We start from the raw sequence: 24,495 nt of genomic DNA, 5'->3' as shown, positions 1-24,495 counted from the left end.
AAACAATCCTACAGCACTTTCTAATTTTTCTTCTTGTCTGGATCTAGGAATTTTGGGTTCTCAATGAGCATTTTTCTCAATCCTCGAAACATCTCCACACTTTAGCCATGCCATTCTTTTGGCCTGCATCTATCTTTTGTACTTAAAGTCCGAGCTTCCCTGAGAGTTTCTGGGAAACCATCTCTGGTTCCTCAGATGCTGCTCCTTTTCTTTCTGATCAAACTCCTTCTCGGCAGCTATGCGTCCCTCCTACAACTGAAGCATCTGTACATGAAAAGGTTCTTTCCAGGGTGTTGTCCACACATCAATCATAAACACTTATTAAGGTTTTCTAGGTGCAAGACTGTCACATATCCTAAGGAGCTCACAGGATAATGAGTTCAGATCTTCTCTAGAATCTGAAACTAGGAAATCCTCTGGTGGGGGGAGAGTAGTTAGGCAGATGAAGTGAGAGGGGGACATTCACTGTGCTCCCCCCTTTCTGTGTTGCTTCTAACCATAGTTAAACTGTTTTCTGACTAGGAGTTTCCTTTATTATTTAGTGGGGATCCATTGGATTTTTGTCCTTAGCCCTAATTTCCCATCATAGTCTTTGTTTTCTTGGCAAAACCAATGAATTAATGCAAACAAAGGTTAAATGACTTGCCCAAGGTCACACAGCTAGTGAGTGTCTGAGGTTGGATTTTAATTCAGGTCTTCCTGACTGCAGGACCATAGTTTATCCACTGAGCTACCTAGAAACGTCTGCCTGAGCACATTGGTGTTTAATAAATTATTGCTTATGGGGGCAGCTAGGTGGCCTTGGAGTACCGGCCTTGGAGTGAGGAGGACCTGAGTTCAAATCTGAGTTCAGACACTTAAAATTGCCTATGTGACCTTGGGCAAGTCACTTTAACCCCATTGCCTTAAATAAAAAAAAAATTTAAAAACAAATAAATTATCACTTACTTAAGTTGATTGAATTGAGAAGACAGCCATCTCTAGTCATCTTGGTCCAAATCTGCCTACTAGACTCAGATCGCTCAGCCCCTCCCCTTTACTCAAATCTAATTCATGTGCTTTCTGTGGCATCACCTCCCAGATACCTTAGTCTTCTTTGAGAATGAAGGACAAAAAAAAAACCATCAGAGGGGGCAGCTAGGTGATGTGATAGATAGAGCACTACCCTGGAGTCAGGAGGACATGAGTTCAAATTTGGCCTCAGACACTAATAATGACCAGCTGTGTGACCTTGGGCAAATCACTCAACGCTATTGCCTTGCAAGAACCAAAAAAAAAAAAAAAGAAAGAAAGAAAAAGAAAAACCTGTCGGGGCCATCAATCAGTCTGTGTCCCCTTAGAATATGTTTTGCTAGAGGTCCAACTTCTGACCTCAGCTCTCCTGGCATGAGGCGATTGGTCCATACTGGAATCTGAGGGCCTCCCCAAGGACAGAGGGGAGGTCTCCTTTTTTAGAATAGCCTCTGATCTCTGTTCTCTGTCCATCAGATAGAGTCTACCTACTATACCGGGGTAATCTTCCTTTAAGCCACAGAATCATATGATCTCAGAACTTGGAAAGGACATGTGGTCCAGTTTCCTGCCATGGCCGGTCATCCTCTGTGGAAGTTCGTCCAGTCTCTGCTGACACAGTTCCAGGCCCCCCTGGGGGGCTGATCTCGGATGAAGGGTTCTAACTGTTCTTTGTGTTCAATGGAGATACATCCCTTTGTAATTTCCATTCACCATTCCTAGTCCCGCTCTGTCCCTTGAGCAACATAAAACATTGAAGAATTCTTCCACACTGAAGAAATTTAACTATTTGAAGTTAGTTATGAAGTCTCCTTTTAGTCTATCCCTTTTTTCTAAACACCCCCAGTTCAGTTAATCAGTTTTCATTTAATATGGTTTCCAGACTCTTTAAAGTCTTGGTCACTCTGATATATGTGTGTGTATATAAAATATATATATCTATCTATGTATATCTATATCTGTATTTCTGTCTATATATATATGTATATATATATATATATATATATATATATATATATATATACACACACACACTATGAATTTCTAGTGTCCTTGAAAATCCATCACTCGACTTGGATCAGTTAGGTGGAATGGTGGATAGAACTGGAAATCTGAGATCAGATCTCTGCCTCAGACATTTATTAGCTGTGAGACTTTAGATAGACAGTTTGTCTCAGCCTCCATTTCTTCAACTGTAAAATGTGATAATAATAGCACTTACCTCATGGGACTGTTGAGAATCAAACGAGATAATCTGTGTCCGGTATGTGCTAGCTATTGTAGTTTATTATTAGCTCTGGAAGTAATACTCCAGGTGTGGCCTACCCAGGACACGATGAAACTTTGGTCTCTTGACCTGGATGCTATAAGAAGTGTTTTCCAAAGGCAGTTTGGGGACCCTCAGGGTCTCCAAGACCCTTGAAGTTAGTCTATGTATGGGACCAAAATTTTTATATTTAAATATAAATATAGGGGCAGCTAGGTGGTGCAGTGGATAGAGCACTGCCCTGGAGTCAGGAGTACCTGAGTTCAAATCTGACCTCAGACACTTAATAATTACCTAGCTGTGTGGCCTTGGGCAAGCCACTTAACCCCACTGCCCTGCAAAAAAACTAAAATATATATATATATATATAAAACATATTTATTTATAATGATATTAAAATGTTTTAATATTTAATAATATAACAGCAAATTATAATTATACTTAATTGGTAATAATATATTAAATTTTAATATGATAACTATTTAGAGATATAACCTGTATAAACAAAAGATCTTTGGGAATCCTCAATAATTTTTAAGAATGTAAAGGGTTTTTAAGAACCAAGAGTTTCAGGACCATTATTATAATAGAATCAAAGAATCTCAGGGTGAAAAGGGGACCTTAAAAGTCACTTCATCCCATCTACCTTTTCTTGAAGGGCCTCTGTCTGGAAAGTCTTGGCATTTTATGGAAAAGACAGAACTAGGAAAAGAGCTAATGGATGTTGTGGGTTCTGTCCTCTGGCCCAGGACAGAGCAATCATGGACCACTGTAAGAATCCCTAGTCCTGAGGACCTCGTGTCCCTCTTCTCTTTCTTATGAAGCTCCCCATTCTATGCAGCTTCTCTGCCCTGGTGGGGGGCAGAGCTGCTCATGGAGCTCTCAGGGTTGTGTATAACAGTGTGCTGATTATGTCAAGCCTTGGAAGACTGCAGATCCAAAAATACTCAGAAGGTTTGGCTTAAAAATCCAGACTGGAAAACCTAAGTGGACTCAGAACGGTCCTCATCTGGATGGTGATATGCAATGCGAGAGGCAACCTGGAGATCTGGTTGAGCATAGCATATTCCTGGGAGACCCTCTCCCAGGGGCCCCCATAAAACCTGCCCTAGATATAAGGTTCTCTCTGTGCCAGCACCTACTCAAAAATTATACTTTATGAGTCCTCATCAGTGAATGCATTTACTTACTCCCAGTCAGTCAATTAGTCAAAGAACACATTAGTTTAATAAAAGATATTTAATTGGGTGGCTAGGTGGTGCAGTGGATAGAGTACCAGCCCTGGAGTCAGGAGGACCTGAGTTCAAATTTGACCTCAGACACTTATAATTACCTAGCTGTGTGGCCTTGGGCAAGCCACTTAATCCCATTGCCTTGCAAAAACCTGAAAAAAAAAGATATTTAATCAAATATATTAAAAGAAGTTACAATTTTTAAAAAAGTCCTATGTACATTTGGGGTATATATATTCTCTCAGTTAGGCCAGGGAACAGGTAGGATGTACCCATGCCAGAGTACATACTAAGAACACATACTTGGAAGACATGTATGTAAGGGACATGGGTGGCCCAGGAAAGCTCTCACCTCCAACTCTAGGGTTGCCAGGGTCCTTGGCTTGGCATGGGGGTCACACCCGGCTCTCCCCAGGGCTCATCATCCCTTCCCAGTCAGCTTCTCTGGGCATTCTGCTCAGCTCTTGGCTCCTGAGTAATAAGAAAGGGTTCTTGAAAAGGCCAGACCAATACCCACATCCTCCACTGCCAAGGCTAATAGCCACTGCATTTAACTTTTGTTGTTGCTCAATTGTTTTCTTGGTGACCCCATTTGGTGTTTTCTTGGCAAAGATACTGGAGTGGTTTGCTATTTTCTTCTCCTTTTATAGATAAAGAAACTGGGTCATACAGCTATTACATGGCTGTGGCCGGACCCAGGCCCTGGCTCTGGCCACCAGCTGCCCCCTCACTGCCCTTAACTAGTCTAACTAGGGATGGTCAGTAAAGGCCAGAAAGAATGACCTCGGGCTAAGAAGAGGTCACCCCAGTCTAATATAGATTCAAACTCCAGGGTTCCAGATCACTATGTAACTTAAGTTTAGAAAATTCTTGTAACTAATGTTTGACCAGAGGCACTTGGGTGGTGCAGTGGATAGAGTGCTGAGCCTGGAGTCTGGAAGACCTGAGTTCAAATCTGACCTCAGACACTTAGAAACTGTGTGACCCTGGCCAAAGCCCTTAACCCTGTTTGCCTCAGTTTCCTCATCTGTAAAATGAGCTGCAGAAGGAAATGGCAAACCACTTCAGTGACTTTGCCAAGAAGACCCCCAAAATGGGGTCATGGAAGAGTAGGATATGGCTAAACAACAGCAACAACATTTGTTTAACCCTTAGTGTTGATCCGGTACCCCTCCTAATCCAAATCAGGCTCGCAACAAATCAAACTAACAGGAACAACTAGGTGGCCTAATGGATAGAGCATCTGCCCTGTGGTCAGTAGGACCTGACCTGAATTCAAATCAGTCTTCAGGCATTTAATAATTGCCTAGCTGTGTGACCTTGGGCAAGTCACTTAATACCATTGCCTTAAAAATAAAAAAAAAATCAAACTAACAAAAAAAACCAAATTCTTCCATATTCCCATCCTTCAGGAGCTATGTGAAGATTAGGTTTACAAAACCCATTTTGCTCCAAATGGAATGGGAAGGAAGCTGAGCAAAGACAAAATCTAAGTGAAGAAATCCAAGTGAAGTGAACTCATTATCTGGGTCCACTCTTGCTTAATTGGTTAACAACAAAGCCCTGAATTTTTGGCCAGCCCCAAACCTAGCAATCGCCCCTATATCTATTTCAGATAATGTCTGTGGGTGGAGAATGATGATCCTAGAACCACTATTACATAGGAAGATGAAAGCTGCTATTTTGACTTTAGGAAATTTTGCAATGCTTTTAATAACCTCCAAAATCTCCAAGAAACAAAGACTCATCTTTTTAACATCAGTTTTCTTCTAATTACCAAGAGGCTACAAGTCAGGGGATAAAACCATTCATGAAAAAGTAAAGGTCACTCAAGGGACAATAGGGAACTGCCCCTTGAACATGGTTAGACTACAAGGGGTTAATTCGATGAATTTCACAGGAGGAATGATGTAAAGGCTCTTTATTGTCAGAATATTGGAAAAGGAGGCATGTTGGTCATATAGTATGAATGAGGAATAACTAGTAAAACCGATTATCAATAGATATCAAGGAAAATATTGAGAGACTGTCCTGTGGAAGGCACAGAACAAGAAGGCGTATGGGTCATGGACGTGTTGGAAGGAGCATTTATATAGATGAAGTCACAAATCCAACAATAGCAAAGTATCGACAACCTGGAGAGTGTCCAGCAGAGGATGATCAGGATGGCAAGGAGACTGGGGACCATATCTTATAAGGATTGGTTGGAGGATATGGGGAAGACACGGGGGGGCTTGACAAGATGATAAAAAAAAGTAGAGTGAACTACCTCAGGACACAGTGAGTTTGTCACCATTGGAAAGTCTTTGAGGGAAGGCTGGATGATCAGTTGTTGAGATTATTGTGGAGAGGATTCCTACTCTGGTATTGGTGGGTCATAGGACCCCAAACTGGAAGGAACCTAAGAGATAGACTAGAAAGCCTTCTTATTTTACAGTTAAGAGGGAAGAACCTTAAACAACTAAAGTTCCTTTCAATTTTGAAATCTTTGATTTTTATATGTCCTCCTTTGCTCAGAGAGGTGCTGCTATTCAAGCATCAGTGAGGAAAGTGCCTTGAATTTCTATTGGTATTCTAGTAGTGGGGATGAGTTTCTTCTGGTTGGACTCCTATATGTTCCCCTTGTAACTAATGGCATAATCAGACCAAGGGAGAAAATGGTGACTAGTCCTCCCCCTGCCCCTTAGAAGATGCCTTATTCATCTAAGGGCAGGGATTGTTTTTTACCTCTTTCTGTATTCCCAGTGCCTAGTACAATGCCTAGCATATAGTATTTTATTACTGATTGACTGATTAAAGGAGAGGCCTGGGAAAGAACAGGGGGAATAGAACCAAGCACCCTAAAAAACTCAACTCACTGAAGACAGCTAAAAATCTGGTTTGTATACTGAGGTAAGATTGAATTCTTGTGTCCTCTACACGACAGTAAACTCCATATTTACCCAACAAGGTTCAGAAATGGAATGCTTTGGCTAATCAAAAGTTCTGGGCAAGAGTTGCCAGATTTTTGACAATTAATAAAGTCATGGTGAAATATACTTCATATTAAAACATGAAATGCTCTTACTCTTCTAGTGTCATTATGTATAATGGGGGAGGGAGGGAGGGAGGGCCCCTTTACCATCTTCAGTGTAGACCAATGTCATGGTTAGAATGTAGTGCTTGTAGTTAGGAAGATATGAATTCAAATCCTGCCTCAGATGCTTACTGACCATGTGACTCTGGGCAAGTAACTAAACCTGGTTCAGTTGGCTCATCTGTAATGTGGGGACCGTAGTAAACCTACCTCACTGGGTGCTATGAAGATTAAAAAAATAATCTATGTAAAGCACTTTTGCAAACCATAGATGCTATTTCAATATTTCTTCTTATTATTATTATTATATTTGTCCTTTGGACCTTTGTACAAGCCTGGAAAGTGCCCTTTCCTCACTTCTCAAATTTCTTTCAAAACTGAGTTTGGTAGCCACCTTTTACCAGAAGCTTATCCTCTTCTTAGTCTCTGGGGTTACCTTCCTTCCCTTTCCTGAAATTACATCACTTTGTTGACTTTTCTGCATTTAGTTTTTCCTAATAGAATGTAAACTCCTTGAGCAGAAAATGCTGTGCTTTTGTCATTGTATCCCCTTGCTTAGTACCCAACAAAACAATTGTGTTTAATACATATTTGCTGATTGAACAAATGAATGGGAATCAATGTTCTTTCTGAAATGTGGTGGTTGTAGCTTCAGCTATGATCTGACTTGGGCAGAGTGAAGGAGGACAATCACTTCCCTTATTCTGGGCACCTCCAATGCCTTTGTGGGGTCCTGGGGATAGACAGTGTTAGTGTAGACATTGCTCTCAAGAAGCTTGCAAGCAGTGGCAGCAGAAGAGAGCACTGGCCAAAATCTGGTCTCAGATACTTAAATTTAATTAGCTTGGTGACCTTGGGGAAGTCACAACCCCATTGCTTTGCAAAAATTAAAAAAAAATTAAATGTAATTGGGAAATATATATATATATGTACATATATATATATATATATATATATATATATATATATATAAAGAAAAAATTTGTGAATGAAAGTGGGAGAAAGGTGGGTGAATTCTGGATGAAACTGAGAAAGATGGAGGCACTGGGAGCTGGTTAGGGAAGGCTTTATGGAGGAGGAGACAGAGATGAGGAAGGGAGAGGGAGAGTCATTCCAGAGATCCGATGACATGAGCAAAGGATGATATGGGAAATGGAAAGACAAGAGGGATTAAGAGGGGTCCATTTTGGCCAAGGCCAAGGGAAGAAGGATGAGGCAAGGTTGGAGAAGCCAGAGGGGTGTCTCGACGGTCAGTATGGGCTTGGGTTTCATTCATTCAGTCATAGGAAGCCACCGAGGGTATCTGAGGAGAGAGCAGACTTCTGTGGGTGGGTGGGACAGAGGAGAGGCAGGGGCTCCGGGCATCCAGAGATTTGGGGGATGACATCCAGGGCCTGCATCTTGCTTGACTGTCATTTCTGCCTCTTCTAGAACGTTGTGTCTTCTTTCCCTGCTGCTGGTTGGCTTTTGTGGCTCTGTGGCTTCTCACTGGAGCCCTATGGGGGACATCTGCACAGCCAAGCCCCGGGACATCCCAGTGAATCCTATGTGTATCTACCGGCACCCAGAGAAGAAACCCTCAGGAGAGGAGGGCCTGGAGCCCAAGAAGGCTCCCGAGCTGACCAACCCACGGGTGTGGGAACTGTCCGAGGCCACCTCTCGCTTTGCCATGGAGCTGTACAAGCAGCTGGCAGACTCTAAGGATAATGGAGACAATATCTTCATGTCGCCTCTGAGCATCTCCACAGCTTTCGCCATGGCCAAGTTGGGCGCTTGTAACAACACACTCAAACAGCTCATGGAGGTAATCTATAAGGGGTCTGTGGTCTGGGCTCCCCCCAGGTGAAGGCCTCAGCCTCTGAGCCCTCTCCCTGGCCTACAACAATTCCAGTACCCTAGGAGGCCTTCCATTTGGAGGAGCAACATGGATGCTCTTTCTTTGTAGACTAGTTTCCTTCTTTGCTCCATCTTTCTCAAACTCAGAGGGCCATGGTGGATGAGGGTTGAATGAATGGGGTTCAGGAAATTTAAGAGATCCCACAGATGGGGTGATGTGGAAGTTCAGAGGTGCAGAGCTGGTCCCTCTACGATTCCCCATGGCTTAGATGCTGTTCTTACTTTTGTGGGTACAAAGACACAGTTTTACAAAGCTGCAATCACTCATTTCAAGTAGTTTTCACTCTGGGGGTGGGGATAGATCATGTGAACAGATTTGTCTATTTGAGGAAAAGGAAGCAAACTTTCACAACTAAGGGTGTCAAGAAGAAAGATTTTCCCCATGAAGCACAGGTTCTCAACCTGGGGTCTTATGAATTTTTTTGGAAATTTCTTTTGCTTTTTATAAAGGCAGACTTTTTTTTTTTAAAAAAATTTAAAAGTTATTTTTTCCATTTACATGCAGACAGTGTTTAAGATTCATCTTTTTGTAAGATTTTGAATTCCCTCCCCTCCCCCTTCCCCACAATAGGGAGAAATTTGATATAGGTTATACATGTATTATCATATTTAACATATTTCTACATTAATCATGTTGTGAAATAAGCATTAGAATTAAGGGGGAGAAAAAAACCACAAAAAAGAAAAAAAACAAAGTAAGTTTTAAAAAGTGAAAATAGTATGCTTTGATTTGCATTCAGACTCCAGAGTTTTTTCTCTGGATGTGGATGGCATTTGAAAATATTTTTATAACTATGTTTTAGTATAATTGGTTTCCCTTGTAAGCCTGTGTATTTCATTTTATGTATTTAAAAGCCTTTTTCCAAGGAGGGGTTCATAGGCTTCACCTGACTGCCAAAGGGACCCAAAGATAAAATACGGTTAAGAACCCCTGCCTAAAGTGTTGACTCATGGAGAAAGCCAGGGATTGAATCAAATCAAATCCAACAAGGATTTTTTAAGTGCTGACTAGGCAGACAATGCTATTCAAGGGATTGAATAGAACTCTCTCTTACTCTGCAAAAGGAGGAACAGCCTTCTTTTTTACTATCTATTCATTAATTAAATTATTGACAACATTAAAAAATTTCTGAAATAATGGAAATTTGAATCAAGGTTTTGGGCTGGGCCATCCAGGAGTGATAAGGGGCAGGGACTGGGGAGGATCCCATCCTTACAAAGACCCACATGTAGCTTATATATAAAATGGAGAAATCAGGTGAAAGGAAAGTCATCATAGAAATCACAGGCTGGTGGAAGATAAAGATCTTAGCATTGTGGGGGTCGAGGAGTAGTTTATTTGGGTAGGGGTTGGTTATATGTATTTGAACCTCATTTTTTTTTAGTCACTAGAAAACCAGCTAAAAAAATCTCTTCCTTCTCTCCTTTCTACCTTGGCTACCTGTAAGGGAGGATCCCTCAAATCTGGGCGACAGATGTTCAGTTTAGGACTGGCATGAGGAGAATTGTTTCCTATCACAATTCAGAATAATAAAGGATAGGAGTGTGGACTGGGCTTTTCATTTAGAATAGCAAGATAGAATTCTTAAAGAAGGAAAGGCAGGTGAAACCTAGCCACGACTATAATTACACCATTTTTGGATTGTTCTTTGTTCTTTGGAGGTAATTGGGGTTAAGTGACTTGACCAAGGTCACAAGTTAGTAACTGTCTGAGGTTGTACTTGAATTCAGTCCTCTTGACTCCACTGTGCCACCCCACCATTTTGACTTAGTTCCTCTATTCATTTTTTTTATGAAGAGACAGAACTCTTCCTAACATAAAGTCTCAACTATAGAGATTGCTGAATCAGACCTGAGTTCAAATCCCGATTCTTCTGATACCTGTATTACCTTTGGCATATTATTTAATCTGTCTGGACCTCAAGTTCTTCATCTATAAATGAAAGGGTTCAACTAGATCAAGGCTTTTTAACCTGGGATCCATGAACTTTTTAAAAATTATATTTTGATGAAAATAAATATTTAAAAATAGATTTCAATAGCTAGGTTCCTTTGTCATCCTATAAATTTTATTTTGTGCATTTAAGAACACTCTCTGTTGGCTTCACCAGGCTGCTAAGATGGCAGAAATCTATTAAGAACCCTTGGGGTTAGATAACAAGGTTAATAATAAATAGCAAATAACAAAATATCAAGGTTCTAATTCTGTTCCTGTGAATTCTTGGGTTCTTGGTTTCTTCAGGTGTTCAGGTTTGATACAATCTCAGAAAAAACATCAGATCAGATCCATTTCTTCTTTGCTAAGCTGAATTGCCGGCTTTATCGAAAAGCCAATAAATCATCTGTACTAGTGGCAGCCAATCGGCTCTTTGGAGAAAAGTCGCTCACCTTCAACGAGACCTACCAGGATATCAGTGAGGTCGTGTATGGAGCCAAGCTCCAGGCACTGGACTTCAAGGTGAGTTGTGTGGGCCATTCCTTCCATCTGCAGTTTTCCCAAAGTGGTGGACAGGCAGCATAATCAAGTGTCCTTGGGTTTGTTTCCCCTGAAAGTTTAGCAGTCTCTTTAAACAAGATGAGCCTGGAATAGACAGATGAGAACAAGCCTGACCCTTGTCATTGTTTGTCCTTCATTTTTCAAAGAGAACCAATGACATCAAGGCATGGTGATGACGTGAGAGTGAATTGGATTTAAGTGAGGCTGAATTGTGAAAATCATCAGCTCCACTCTTGAATCATCCAAGTTGGTGGCAGGACAAAATCCAGACCTCTGGTGATGACCCTTCATTTCCTTGACATCTAGGGGCGGCTAGGTGGTGTAGTGGATAAAGTACCGGCCTTGGAGTAACCATGCTCCAGGTGTTCCACAGCACCTACTTCAGCTGCCTTCCTGGTCCTTGGAACAAATTGTTCTCATCCATGCATTCCGACAGGGGAGAGTCTTCACATGCTTGGGGTAGACCCCCCCCCCAATTACTGGTTTAGCCTATCTGCTGAGATGATTTTACAGGGGTCTTACAGTTTCTTGGAACTACAGGTGAGAGATCCGGTGAAGGATATGGCAAACCCTCACCCCCAGAGGTGCTACTTCCCTGAACACTCCATAAACCCCTGAGGGGACCAGGAGAGTCATTAAAAGAACTGTTTCTCAGGTTTTGCCAATTTGAGGCTTCTCTAAGCAGTATATCTTGCTTGGACCCTAAATAGTTGGGAAAATTTGTTTTATTTGGGTTTGGAAGCTCAATAGCTTCTGTGAAAGACCTTGAATAAAAAAAGTCCACCCAACTAGTTCTTTTACTGATCACCCAAGTTCAAAAACATACTCTGGGTAGTTGTCTTTTGTTATTTTATTTAGTAGACTGGGAAACCGGGTCAGCATAAGAAATTAAATGAGCATTTTTTGGAGTTTTGTGGAAGCTACAGATGGCGAGAAAATGAAAAAGTTTAGAAACTCAGAAATGCATAAGGTGCATATTTAGTATTGTATAATATCAACATATTTTATCTTTTAAATACCATAAGCATACATAATTTCTTCTTCTCTGGTATGAAAATTTTATGAGGATTTTCCAGATCGCTGGGGGCACCCCCAATCTGCAGTAAGACTTGAAAAGGTTGACCTAGAAGCAATCCATGTGCTCAAGGAGTTTGCAAAAGATTGGACAAATGAGATTAATTCATACTGTGCTTATACATGTCATATAAAGAAATGAATGGAGAAACTATGGGGAAACCTATACAGTTCATTTTTGTTCTATCTCTTTAGGGAAATCCAGAGCAGTCAAGAGTGACCATTAATGACTGGGTTGCAAACAAGACAGAAGAGCGCATCACCGACGTCATTCCTAAGGGTGCCATCAGTGACCTTACTGTCTTGGTGTTGGTCAACACTATTTACTTCAAGGTACTTAAAAAGCTAGACGCTTGAGAAGCCCAGGAATCTGTTTTCTCCCCGCTCCCCCTCCCACAGAGACTTGGGACCATCCTCTTTATTCCTGAAGACACCACTATTGAACTTCAATACATTTCTGATCTATTGTTCTAAAGGGGAATATAAAGATAATCAGATAAGAGTCCCTGTCCACTAGGAGAAAAGTCATCAGACCAGTAACTAGGATAGTTTCATGAATATATAATTATATAGAGAAGATTTATAACTATATAGAATAGAACATGAAAGCCATCCGAGAGGTATAAAGGAGGAGCCCTTCTGGAAGATGGTATGATTACTTCAAGGAAGGTGTCATGGAATAGATACCATTTGAGTTGGGTGTGACAGAGCTCAGGTTGAAAAAGTTGGGAGGCCTCTGCTGTGGGCATGCTGCCAGAGAACCATGCCAAGAGTTGGAGAGCCAAGAGAGTAGCTTATGTTCACTCCCAGCCGCTGGGATGGGATCTGAGGAGCAAATCCAATAGTTTCCTCTTCAGGGTTTCCAACTATTAAGAGAGGCGTAGACAGCAACCAAATGAGCACACTAATTATGAAGTTTGTTGGTGTCAATCAACTCTGTGTACACGTGTTCACATGTATGCACAGCTATTCCAAAATCGAGTTAATCAACTCAAGCAACTTCAACAGTGTGCTAATGATGTTGTGTATCACCTGGGTCAAATTAGAAAAGCAGATCCCAGTGATTTTAGAGAACCACAAGTTAACATGCTCCATGGTGCACTGCAGTTTTATTTGTTAATTATTTCCCAGTTATTTTTTAACCTGGTTCTGCCCAGCTCTTTTAACCCTGCTGTGGAACACCCTTTTAGTCTCTTTATTAAAGAATAAGGTGGAATGCTTGCTCACCCCAACTCCAAAGGAGAACACTGTTAGCTAACAGCCAGACTTTTGGTTATGTTCTAGACCCTGGCTATGCCAACAGAGCTCAAATTTTGCAGGAAATTTGGGATGGTTTGAAAGACAGGCCCCAGCAACAGGCAATATGTCTTTATTTGGGAACCAGCCACACTAATGAGGCTCATCATCAGAAGTTTTGCCACAGGGTGGATTTCTCAGTCACAGTAGCTCTTAAAATTTGGGGGTGTATTCCCCACTAGGGAAATCTTAATGTTTTTTTCAGGATATTGAGGTTCTTTTCATTTCAAGAACTCCAACTGTGTCAGTGCATTGAATGCCTATGATGGTGTCCACTATAAACCTTTATAAATTTAGGGTTAAAATAAAATGATAGAAAGTAAGTTTATTCTCTAGGATTTACTATAAAACCTGTAAGTGGAAGCTATCTATGCAAGAAAGAGAAGGAAGTATTTATGTGTAAACAAGGATAAGGAAAAAGTCTCCCAGGAAGGTCAGTGTATCTTCCAGGAAGGCAGTACATCTCTTGGACTTCAAGGTGAGTTGTGTGGGCCATTCCTTCCATCTGCAGTTTTCCCAAAGTGGTGGACACTCATCATAAGCAAGTGTCCTTGGGTTTGTTTCCCTGAAAGTTTAGCAGTCTCTTTAAACAAGATGAGCCTGGGGCAGCTAGGTGGCGCAGTGGATAGAGCACTGGCCTGGGAGTCAGGAGTACCTGAGTTCAAATTCAGCCTCAGACACTTAATAATTACCTAGCTATGTGGCCTTGGGCAAGCCACTTAACCCCATTTGCCTTGCAAAAATCTAAAAAAAAAGAAAAAGAAAAAAAGAAAAGAAACAAAATGAGCCTGGAATAGACAGATGAGAACAAGCCTGACCCTTGTTTGTCATTGTTCGTCCTTCATTTTTCAAAGAGAACCAATGACATCAAGGCATGGTGATGACATGAGAGTGAATTGGATTTAAGTGAGGCTGAATTGTGAAAATCATCAGCTCCACTCTTGAATCATCCAAGTTGGTGGCAACAAAATTCAGACCTCTGGTGATGACCCTTCATTTCCTTGACATCTAGGGGTGGCTAGGTGGTGTAGTGGATAAAGTACCGGCCTTGGAGTAACCATGCTCCAGGTGTTCCACAGCACCTACTTCAGCTGCCTTCCTGGTCCTTGGAACAAATTGTTCTCATCCATGCATTCTGACAGGGGAGAGTCTTCACATGTCATCTCCATCATCACCTTCTTTTCTGACAGTATCATAATGTCACAATATTTGGATGTACAATTTCTCATCAAAGAATATCATCCTTCTACAATGCTATCTGGTCTAAATGAGGATAGTTATCTTCCTGAATTAACATATAACAAGAGCAGGACAAGTTTCCCAGCCTTTTAATCACTCAGGGCTTCCTGAGTTTGTGATTAATGTAGGGAGAGGTGATATTCCATTTTCTTACAATAGGAAGAAAATCAGACTTTTCTTTTTTTTTTCCTTTTTTTTTGGATTTTTCTTTTTTCTTTTTTTTTTTTGCCCAATACAACTTTATTTTATTTTTTATTCTCATTTTGGACAAATTTTTTTTTACGTTAATAAAATATTCTTGTTTAAGAGTAAACAAAATACCCCTCCCCCCATGAATATAGACTTGCTTGGGCAATAAAGGGGAGATAAAAAAAATTAAAATAAAAAAAATAATAGTAATAATTGTAGGTATGACCAAGTGGGGCAATGGAAGAAGCACCAGCCCTGGAGTCATGGAGCACCTGAGCCCACATCCAGCCCTGTAGAACCAACAATCAGTCAGCCATGTGACATGCAAGCCACCCGATCCCCACTGCCTTGAAAAAAACCAAAAAGAAGAAAAAAAAGACCCCAAAATAAAATAAAATAGTAATAATAATAGGGATGGCTAGGTGGCAGTCAGAGCATTGGCCCTTGAGCCAGGAGCACCTGGGTCCAAATCTGGCCTCAGACACCCAAAGATCACCCTGCTATGTGGCCCCAGGCAGGCCACCCAGCCCCATTTGCCCTGCACCCTCCCTCAAATAATAAAAAATGTGCTTCAGTCTTTGTTCCAACACCAACAACTCTGTCATGGGTGGATGGCATTCTTTATGATAAGTCCATCACAAAAGTTGCTTCCATATTTTTCCAACGTTGCCATTGCTGATCGCAACTCCCTCCTTTCTTATTTCTCCACTACCATGTACTCTATTTTCTCTCTCCTTTCACTCTGACTCTGCTGTAGGGTCGCTGAGTGGCACAGCAGACAGATCCCTGGTCCTGGGGCCAAGAAGCCCTGAGACCCCATACCACCCCTTAGGCCCAGCATCCAACTGGCCCCATGGTCCTGGACAGGCCTTCCAATCCCAGCCCCTTGCAAGAAGTAAAAAAGAAAATGTGTTCTATCTGACCACTCTCCCCCCATGGTCCATCCTCTCCTCCTTTATTCACATCCCCACCCCTTCCCCCTGCTCCCCCCTCCTTCTTACTCCAGATGCCTATACCCCATTGAGTATATATACTGGAAAATCAGACTTTTCACCCAGCATATATATATATTTGAAAATTTGTGAACTTTGAGACCCCTACTCTAGTCTCCCTAATGCAGGGTAATTCACAGACCCAGGAGACCAACAGTTTTTAACGGTGGGAACCATTGATCCAATGGGCTGACCTATTGAGCTAGGCTGTGGAGACCAAGGTTCTGTGGGGGTGCTGAAGCAGAGGGCTTGGCAGAAGAATACTGGACACACAAGGCTGTCCACCCGGGCCAGAAGCCAGTAGGGATGAAGAAGTGAACCTGTCCACCCTAGAGGAATGAAGTATATCCCCAGTCATGGCCACTTATGGAAGGGGAGGACAAAGATAGAGACACAGCACAAGCAAATATGCCTGGGTTCAAAACCTATTTCTGCCCTAAAGTCTGTGAACTTGGGCAAGTCATTTAATCTCTATCCTAGGAAACTCTAAGATGATAAACAGTTGCCTCCTCTGGTCTATAATAGTTGCTAAACAAATGTTTGTTGACTACCTACTCTAGCAAAGGAAATCACAAATAGTCCCAAAGAAATCACAAATAGCCCCAAAGAAATAAATAAATGAGGCTGGCTTTTATTTTTATTTTTCCAATTACATGTAAAAATAATTTTCAGCATTCATTTTTTTGTAAACTTTTGAGTTCCAGTTTTCTACCTCCTTCTCTTCCTTTCTTTCTCCCCAAGACATCTGATAATAGGTTATTTACATACAATCATGTTAAACATATTTCCATATTAATTATGCTGTGAAAGAAGAAGCAGAATAAAAGGGAAAAAAACTATGAGAAAGAAAAAACATACAACAAATATAAAAAAATGATAAGTTTGTATTCAAGTTCCATGGTTTTTTCCCCTGAATGTGGATGGCATTTCCATCACAAGCCTTTAGAATGGTTTCTTGATCACTTGTATAGCTTCGTCTGTCACACAATGTTCTCCTGGTTCTGCACACTTCACCCAGCATCAGCTCTTACAAGTCTTTTAGGTCTTTCTGAAATCTGCCTGCTCATCATTTCTTTAGAGAGCAGTGGAGCTCCATCACATTCATCTACCACAACTAGTTCAGCCATTCTCCAAATGATGGGCATCCCAACTTCCATGTCTCTGTCACCACAAAAAGAGCTGCTTTGAGTATTTTTGTACATATGAATTTTTTGTGTGACCTCTTTGGGATACAGACCTAATATTGGTATTGCTGAGTCAAAGAGTATGATCAGTTTTAAAGCCCTTTGGACATAAAATTTCACATTGCTCTCCAGAAAGGTTGGATCCATTCACAACTCCACCAACAGTCATTAGTGTCCCAGTTTTTCCACACGCTCTCCAACGGATCATTTTCCATTTCTGTCATTTTAGCCAATCTGATAGGTGTAAAGTGGCACCTCAGAGTTGTTTTAATTTGAATTTCTCTAATTAATAGTGATTTTTGGGGCAGCTAGGTGGCAGAGTGGATAGAGCTCTGGCCTGGAGTCAGGAGGACCTGAGTTCAAATCTAGTCTCAGACACTTAATTATCTAGCTGTGTGACTTTGGGCAAGTCATTTAACATCAATGTCTTGCAAAAACAAAACAAAAAGTGATTTTGAGAGTTTTTATTTGTGGCAATTGATAGGTTTGATCTTTTTTCTTCTACAAACTGCTTGTTCATATCCTTTATTCTTATAAATTTGGTTCAGTTCCCTCTATATTGAGAAATGTGGCCTATCAAACTGTAAACATCTTCCCCCCCCCCCCGTTTCCCATTTTCCTTTTAATTTTGGCTTCTTTAGTTTTGTTTGTACAAAAGCTTTTTAATTTCATGTTATCAAAATGATTACTATTACTTCTCATGATCCTATCTCTTGTTTGGTCACAAACTCACTCTCTTTGTATCTGATAGGTACCCATGATTCCCTAAGGCATTTATGATATTGTCCTTTATGGCTAAATCATTTATCCATTTTTAGCCTCATCTTCCAACTCCCCTTATTTTAAGGAAATTGATACATAGGATCATTAGACCAAAGTCAAACATGTATTAAGATCAGAGCCAGGATAAAGAGAAAAAGCTAGATAGGGAAAGGAGAGAGAGAGAAAGAGAGAGAGAGAGAGAGAGAGAGAGAGAGAGAGAGAGAGAGATGAAATGAAATGGGACATGTATTAACCTTTACTATGTCCCAGAAACTATGCTAAGTATTAAGGACACAAAGCAAGTTAGATAGTTCCTGCCCTCAAGAAGCTTGTATTCTAATTAAGGAAAGACAACACTTAAAAGGGATAGAACTGGAAAAGCTGGGGAGGGGGGCTGACATAGGTGGTAGCTTGGTTGGGTTAGATGAAGTTAAAACTCACCAAGCTCCTCCTCCTCTAACTCTAGAGCTGGCAAATAGGTGGTACAGTGGATAATCTGGCTAGGAGGAAGACCTGAATTCAAATTCAGCCTCAGAAACTTACTAGCTAGCTGTGTGACCTGTTTGCCTCAGTTTCCTCATTCATAAAATGAAGCTAACAGCATTTACCTCCTGAGTCATCGTGAGGGTCAAATGAGTTAACTGTAAAGCCTACAAGTAGCCCTTATATAATAAACTTTATATAAATTTTGGCTGCTTTTATTATTATCAGTCCTTTTCCCACAATCTGATAAACCCCATTTTGTTTGAGGCCAATGGGAGATAAATTAACCAGCCATTTTAGAGAGGGGTGGATGGGAAGGCTCTAATATTGAACTGGAGGCAGTGAGCGCGGCACTGATTTTATCTAAGGACGGCGCTGCTTCCTTTAGGGGGAAATCTTGGGTATCTATCAAGGGGGGGGCAGGACCAGCCCCAGCATCCAGTTAGGAATGCCAGTGGCAGACCTCCTTTGTGGACGTTTCTGAGAGAGGAGCAGCAGCACCAGCTGTCCGGGCAGCCGGGCCTTAGGCAAGGGGGTCCCCCATTCCTCCATTAGTTTCTTGAGGAAGAAGGCAAGACTTGGGAAAGACGAGGCCACAAGATGGGAAGCCCTGGGGAAGAAGGGAAGAAGGCTTCAAGTTCTAATGGAGACTGGGTTTGGACCTTTCCTTCAAATCTCCCAGGGTCGGTGGAAGTCCAAGTTCAGCCCTGAGAACACCAAGAAGGAGCCATTCTACAAGGCTGATGGAGAGGAGTGCTTCGCCTCCATGATGTACCAGGACAACAAGTTCCGCTACAACCATGTGAAGGGAAGCAGCCAGGTGGAGGTGCTGGAGCTGCCCTACAAGGGTGACGACATCACCATGGTGCTGGTTCTGCCCAGGTCTGGCAAGCCCTTGGACAAGGTGGAGCGGGACCTGACCCCCGACATTCTCCGGGAGTGGCTGGAGGGCCTGGAGGAAACCGTGATGGCCGTCTACCTGCCCCGCTTCCGAATTGAGGACAACTTCAGTCTGAAGGACAACCTGCAGCAGATGGGCCTGGAGGACCTCTTCGACCCAGATCGGGCCAAGCTACCAGGTGAGTGCTTCATACCTTGCTGGCCCCCCAGAAGGGTTCCAAGAGGAATAGGCAGGAGCATGGTGACACTAGGATGGGGGTCCCTCAGGGACAGGAGAGGGCCGATACGAGAAACACAAATAACAGGAGAGAAATGGAAAGGTCTTGACTGCTCAGTCTATCAAAACTGGTTGTGTTCTATAATTGGTTGTAGTTTTATAAAAATTTACCCCACGAACTTCTCTTTATTTTGGGAGGAAGGAAACAAGTATTTATTTATTAATTTGTAGGATTTTAAAAAAATATACATTTCCCCCCAATTACACGTAAAAAGAGATTTCAACATTCATTTTTGCTAAGATAACAAGTTCCACATTTATATATGTGTGTGTGTGTATGTGTGTGTAACTTATTTAACATATTTCATTGTTGAAACAAGTATTTATTAAGAACTATTTATGAGCCAGGCTTTATATTAAGTACTTTACAAAATTTTATATCATTTGATCCTCACATCATCCCTGGGAGGTAGGTGCTATTCTTATGCCTATTTTACAGATGAGGAAACTGAGGTAGACAGGTTAATTACTTTGCCCTGGGTCCCCTGGCCAGTGTCCGAGGCAGGGATGGGCAACCTCTGGCCAGCGAGCTGGATTAGTCTGGTGTTGCCAAGGCAACTGCAAGCGGGACTCAATTCAATATATCTAGGGGTTTTTTAGGAGTAATTAAATATATGACTGAATATAAGCTACCAATGATATTGTAAATAGCCCTTGGAAGAAAAAAGGTTCCCTAGTTCTGGTCTAAGGCTTTCTAATTCCAGCCACCTCACTGAATGGTGATCCTATTTACTCCTCAAAGCAAATACTTCTAGATGGTGAACAGCCTGCTAACAAGGAGCGCAGATGGATGTGTTGCCCTTCAGCCCTTTCAGTCATCTCCAACCCTCTGTGATACCCCACTGGGGACTTATTGGCAGTGTCAATCCAGTTTGCTGCCATTCCCATCTCCAGGTCATTTTTCAGATGAGGAGTCAAGGCACCAGGGTTAAGTGACTCAACCAGGCTCACACAGCTAATTAGCGTCTGATTGGAACGCAGGAAAATGAGTCTTCCTGATGCCAGCCCTGGTGCCCTGGCACTGTGCCATCTAGCTGCTCAACTGGTATGTGTGTATGTATGGATACACACGCATATGTTGAGACATGGCCCACAAGAGAATTTATTTTGCCTTACTAGTACTATGGTATTTGTTACAAAGACTTCTTTCTTTCTTTTTCAATATCTGTGTGTGTGTGTGTGTGTGTGTGTGTGTGTGTGTGTGTGTGTGTGTGTGTGACATAAGGCTGGAATTAGAAAAATCAAGTATGATTAATGAAAAAAAATTGATTTTAAAAAAGGTACAAAAACAGTACAATAAAGATGTGAATTAGAAGAATGTTTAATAAAATTACCCAAACCAAACATAGAATTGTTACACATTATGATCTAGATCAGGAGTCACTGTCCTGATGCCTTTCACAATTTTGTGCTTTTCTATTTTTCTTTCTGGGATGTAGGGAACTTTAACATTTTTTCCAATGTCAAAGGACAAGGCATTTTTATATCAGGTTATTTGTCATTCTGTCTAGCAGCTGTCGCTTCTATTTACAGGGAGGGTGATGGGTTTTATAGGGGCTGGCCTGCCCAAGATGGTTAAAGCACCTTATATTTATCTTATTTTTCTAGAAATAGTTTTTGTGCTATCCTGCACTTGTGGTCACAGATTTAAATTCGCACGAGCCAGTCTCTTTTGTGTGTGATATGTTGATGATGATGTTGAGTGGGAGAGCTGAGCTCATCAGTCCAATTGAACCAAACAGGCCTTTAAATGCCTCCTATGTGTAGCTCCTGGGCCGTACTTTTTTAACTGGAAGGGATTCTTTCTTGGGAATGGCTGGCCCCCTTTGTTTCAGTACAGTGCTTCTGTTGCTGTTGTTTTTCTTCAGGGATCATCGCAGAAGACCAAGGAAACCTTTTTGTTTCGGATGCATTCCATAAGGCATTCCTTGAGGTCAGTACATCTGTCATCACCTTCTTTTCTGACAGCATCTTATGTTTCCTATAGCTCTGAATTCTGCAGTGCCTTCTTCATGGGTGGCTATGAGGGTGGGCAGATGAAGAGGGAATCTTTCATCCTTATGACCACCAGCGTCTCTTTCTTCTACCATCCTCTAATATCCTTTAGTTTAAAATGTCCCCATCTTTGATCCAAACTCTTCATAGCTTTTACAGGTAACTTCATAAATAATACAATAAACTTAACTGTTTTGGATGACTTGATATTTTGGCCTTCTTGGGCAATTTACTTAGATCTAAACAGGAAAATTCAATGGCCAAATGCATGAATAATGTTGCACATTGACAGTGTGGTTGGCTGAGATAGGGTAGATATTTTTCTTGGGGTGGTGGGGTTAGGTGCTGCTCAGATAATAATACAGAAGCCAACTTTTTACCATTTGGGCATTTGGGGACTCAACAAAATTAAATCACTCAGCTTTTCCCCACCTACAAATAAAGTTTAACCCAAAAGAGAGAATCACTATCAGTATTAGTAAGTGGTTGACAGAGGTCAAGTTCTGAATACAAAAAGTGCGAAGTGATAGGATCTCTAACCTTCAACCCCAAGAAAAATAAAAAAATCTTTCTACTAAAGAGCAAAAGTGTATATGTATGACATAACTTACCTGATAAATCCTGCTCGAGGTCAAAAAACCATTTGCTGCCAGTGCTTCCTCCTATCCCTCCCCCGCCCAGATAAATTTCTTTTTTTTTTTGTATTTCAATCAACCAACCAATCAATAGGCATGTAAGTATTTCTTAGGTGCTAGGCCACAGATGACCATAAGTCACAGAATCAGACTGAAACACAAGCTAATGGTGAGAATGTTGAAAGGGAAGAAGTCTGGGCTTATTTATTTGTAAACACTGAAAGACACTCAAAAGAGAATTCTTTTTGAGGGCTGAGGAAAACTTCCTTCTTTCCCCTGACATCCACATTTTGTAGACAGGTGAGTTTTTATATTATCTTCTCCCCAACAGAATGTAAGCTCCTTGAGGACAAGGGGCAAGGGATATTTCATTCTTGACTTTGCATCTCCATCACCTAGAAGAGTGCCTGGCAGATAGATGGAGGTTTTGAACTGCTTGTGGTTGACTAACATTGAAAAGCAACCAGGGTCATCAAGCTGAACTTCAGTAGGATTAAACCATCCCTGAAACGGGACAGGGTCTCTGACCTTTCAAAGCCAAATATCTTACCAGGGCCTTCTAATGGGTTCACTGTTCTCCTCAGCACAAATCAGGGAGGGGACTATATTTCTATTACCGTCAGTTTTATTTCAAAGTCTGTAGACTTTGATTTTGAATGATCCTAAAAATTTCATCTAATCATTCAGATATTATTGTAGGAAGTTGAAGGTATCAGAAGACATAAGCAAAAAGGGGTCTATTTTTGGGAAGCAGATCCTTTTTCTGGATAGCTATTTTACATTTGTCTCATTATTAAGCTAATTTGGTTTCTCCAAGGGGGAAATTTCCTCCTGTCAGCAGAAACTGAAGGGAATCTAAACTGAGGCTGGCAGACCCCAGGTAGACTCTTCTGAATCCCTGAGGGTCTTTGGAATATCACTGGAAGACACCGGAGGACCAATTTATTCTCTGCCACTGGTTCTCTACGGGTCCCAGAATGGATCCTCTCTGAGGCCCTGAGAAGCCAACATGATCCAGGGTTGGCTTAGGAAACAATCTCTGGGGAAGTAACCGATAAAGCTTCATTTTATTTGGGGCCTTGAGACATCTGCCACTTCAGTATTGTTCTAGTTTCTGTATTTGGCTCTGTGGCCATCGTTAAGAATATGAAACATCCTCTCATCACAATTTGTTTTCACAATTCCCATCTGTGACAAAGTCGTGGTGAAGAAGTATGTGAATTGATGGGGTGTGTGGAAACCCAGGAGAACCTCCAACAGTAGAACAGAGGGCAGCAGGTACCACTAGGAGAGGCCACAATGAACTCAAAATAGCAGAAACTGAATCTTGGAACAAAACTTTTTTTTTTTTGAGAAATCCACTCTCTAATGGATCACCTCCAGAAATTCCCTCATCATTCACCAGGGTAGGAAGCAGGCTCCCTCTTCTTAGGGATCTCACATCCTGTGGGAATGCTTGAGAAATTGTGACTTTATTGCCCCAAGAACAAAATAATGGTTTACTCAGATGGCTCAGATCCAGATTCTCCTCAGAGAGCTTGTTCACAATAATAGTGAGGCACTGTCAGATCGGACAGGATGGCCCTGCAGCCTTGCCCAGAGGAAGCTTGGGGGGGGGGGGGTGTCTCCACAGACTCTTGCTTTTTACACTTTAAATGGAGGAGTGTTTCTGTAATGAATACAGTTAGGCTCCATCCATCCAGGTTCACCTGCAAGGACTAAAGGTTCTTCCTAAAGAGCTTAATGGCCAGCCAAGTAGGACTGCTGCCTGTCTGGGTCAGCTAATGTCACCTCTTTCCCTATCTAACGGCAGGTAAACGAAGAAGGAAGTGAAGCTGCTGCCAGCACGACGGCTGTGATTTCTGGTCGTTCACTCAACTTTAACAGGGTGACCTTCAACGCCAATCGGCCTTTCCTGGTTCTGATCAGGGAAGTTGCTCTTAATACCATCATTTTCATGGGTAGAATATCCAACCCGTGTGTGAACTGAGGTACTCCTGCCCATCTGTACCTCTCCCTAGTGTGGTTGTGGACACCAGTAAATAAAATGTTAACTATTCCTTTTTCTGGTTGCTTGTCATCCTGGGGCTGGGGAAGTTGCCTACTCCTTGTGGGGTTCCTGCAAAACCATTTGGAGTTGAGAAAGAGCTGCACAAAGATGAGGTTGAAAGACCTGAAACACAACTAAGTCAGGGGGGAGGTCCAGGAGTCACAGTAGGTCTATTAAATTACACTTAAAAATCCCAAATAATTTAAAATAAACTCAGTTTTTACATATGAAAAAAGAGGGGTCAGGTTAGGAGTATTAAACCATTTAATTCTCAAACCACTCACATGCATAATGTTCTTTTACACAGTGTTAAAATAAAGAGGAAAATGCATTTTCTTTATACAAACAGAATTTCAAGTATACATTTATAGAATTTTCAAAGATTCCTAACCAAGTTGCTAAGTTTTCATTCACATTGTTCTTAAAGCTGTTCAACGAGA

General features: G+C 41.5%; 1 protein-coding gene across 1 annotated transcript in view; it reads left to right on the top strand.

The window, feature by feature from the left end:
* SERPINC1 (serpin family C member 1) overlaps window positions 1–24,064 on the top strand; it is a 28,165-nt gene extending 4,101 nt beyond the window's left edge. Inside the window, exons 2-7 of the mRNA XM_074222070.1 lie at window positions 8,018–8,390; window positions 10,725–10,940; window positions 12,249–12,386; window positions 18,881–19,277; window positions 21,244–21,308; window positions 23,819–24,064. Coding sequence (XP_074078171.1) covers window positions 8,018–8,390; window positions 10,725–10,940; window positions 12,249–12,386; window positions 18,881–19,277; window positions 21,244–21,308; window positions 23,819–23,995 — 1,366 coding nt within the window. The 3' untranslated portion in view covers window positions 23,996–24,064. The remainder of the gene's footprint in view (window positions 1–8,017; window positions 8,391–10,724; window positions 10,941–12,248; window positions 12,387–18,880; window positions 19,278–21,243; window positions 21,309–23,818) is intronic.
* Window positions 24,065–24,495: the final 431 nt, after the last annotated feature.

Source organism: Macrotis lagotis, chromosome 2 (assembly GCF_037893015.1).
Source record: "Macrotis lagotis isolate mMagLag1 chromosome 2, bilby.v1.9.chrom.fasta, whole genome shotgun sequence".
NCBI classification, from domain to species: domain Eukaryota; kingdom Metazoa; phylum Chordata; class Mammalia; order Peramelemorphia; family Peramelidae; genus Macrotis; species Macrotis lagotis.
This window is presented reverse-complemented; position numbering and strand designations above follow the sequence as displayed.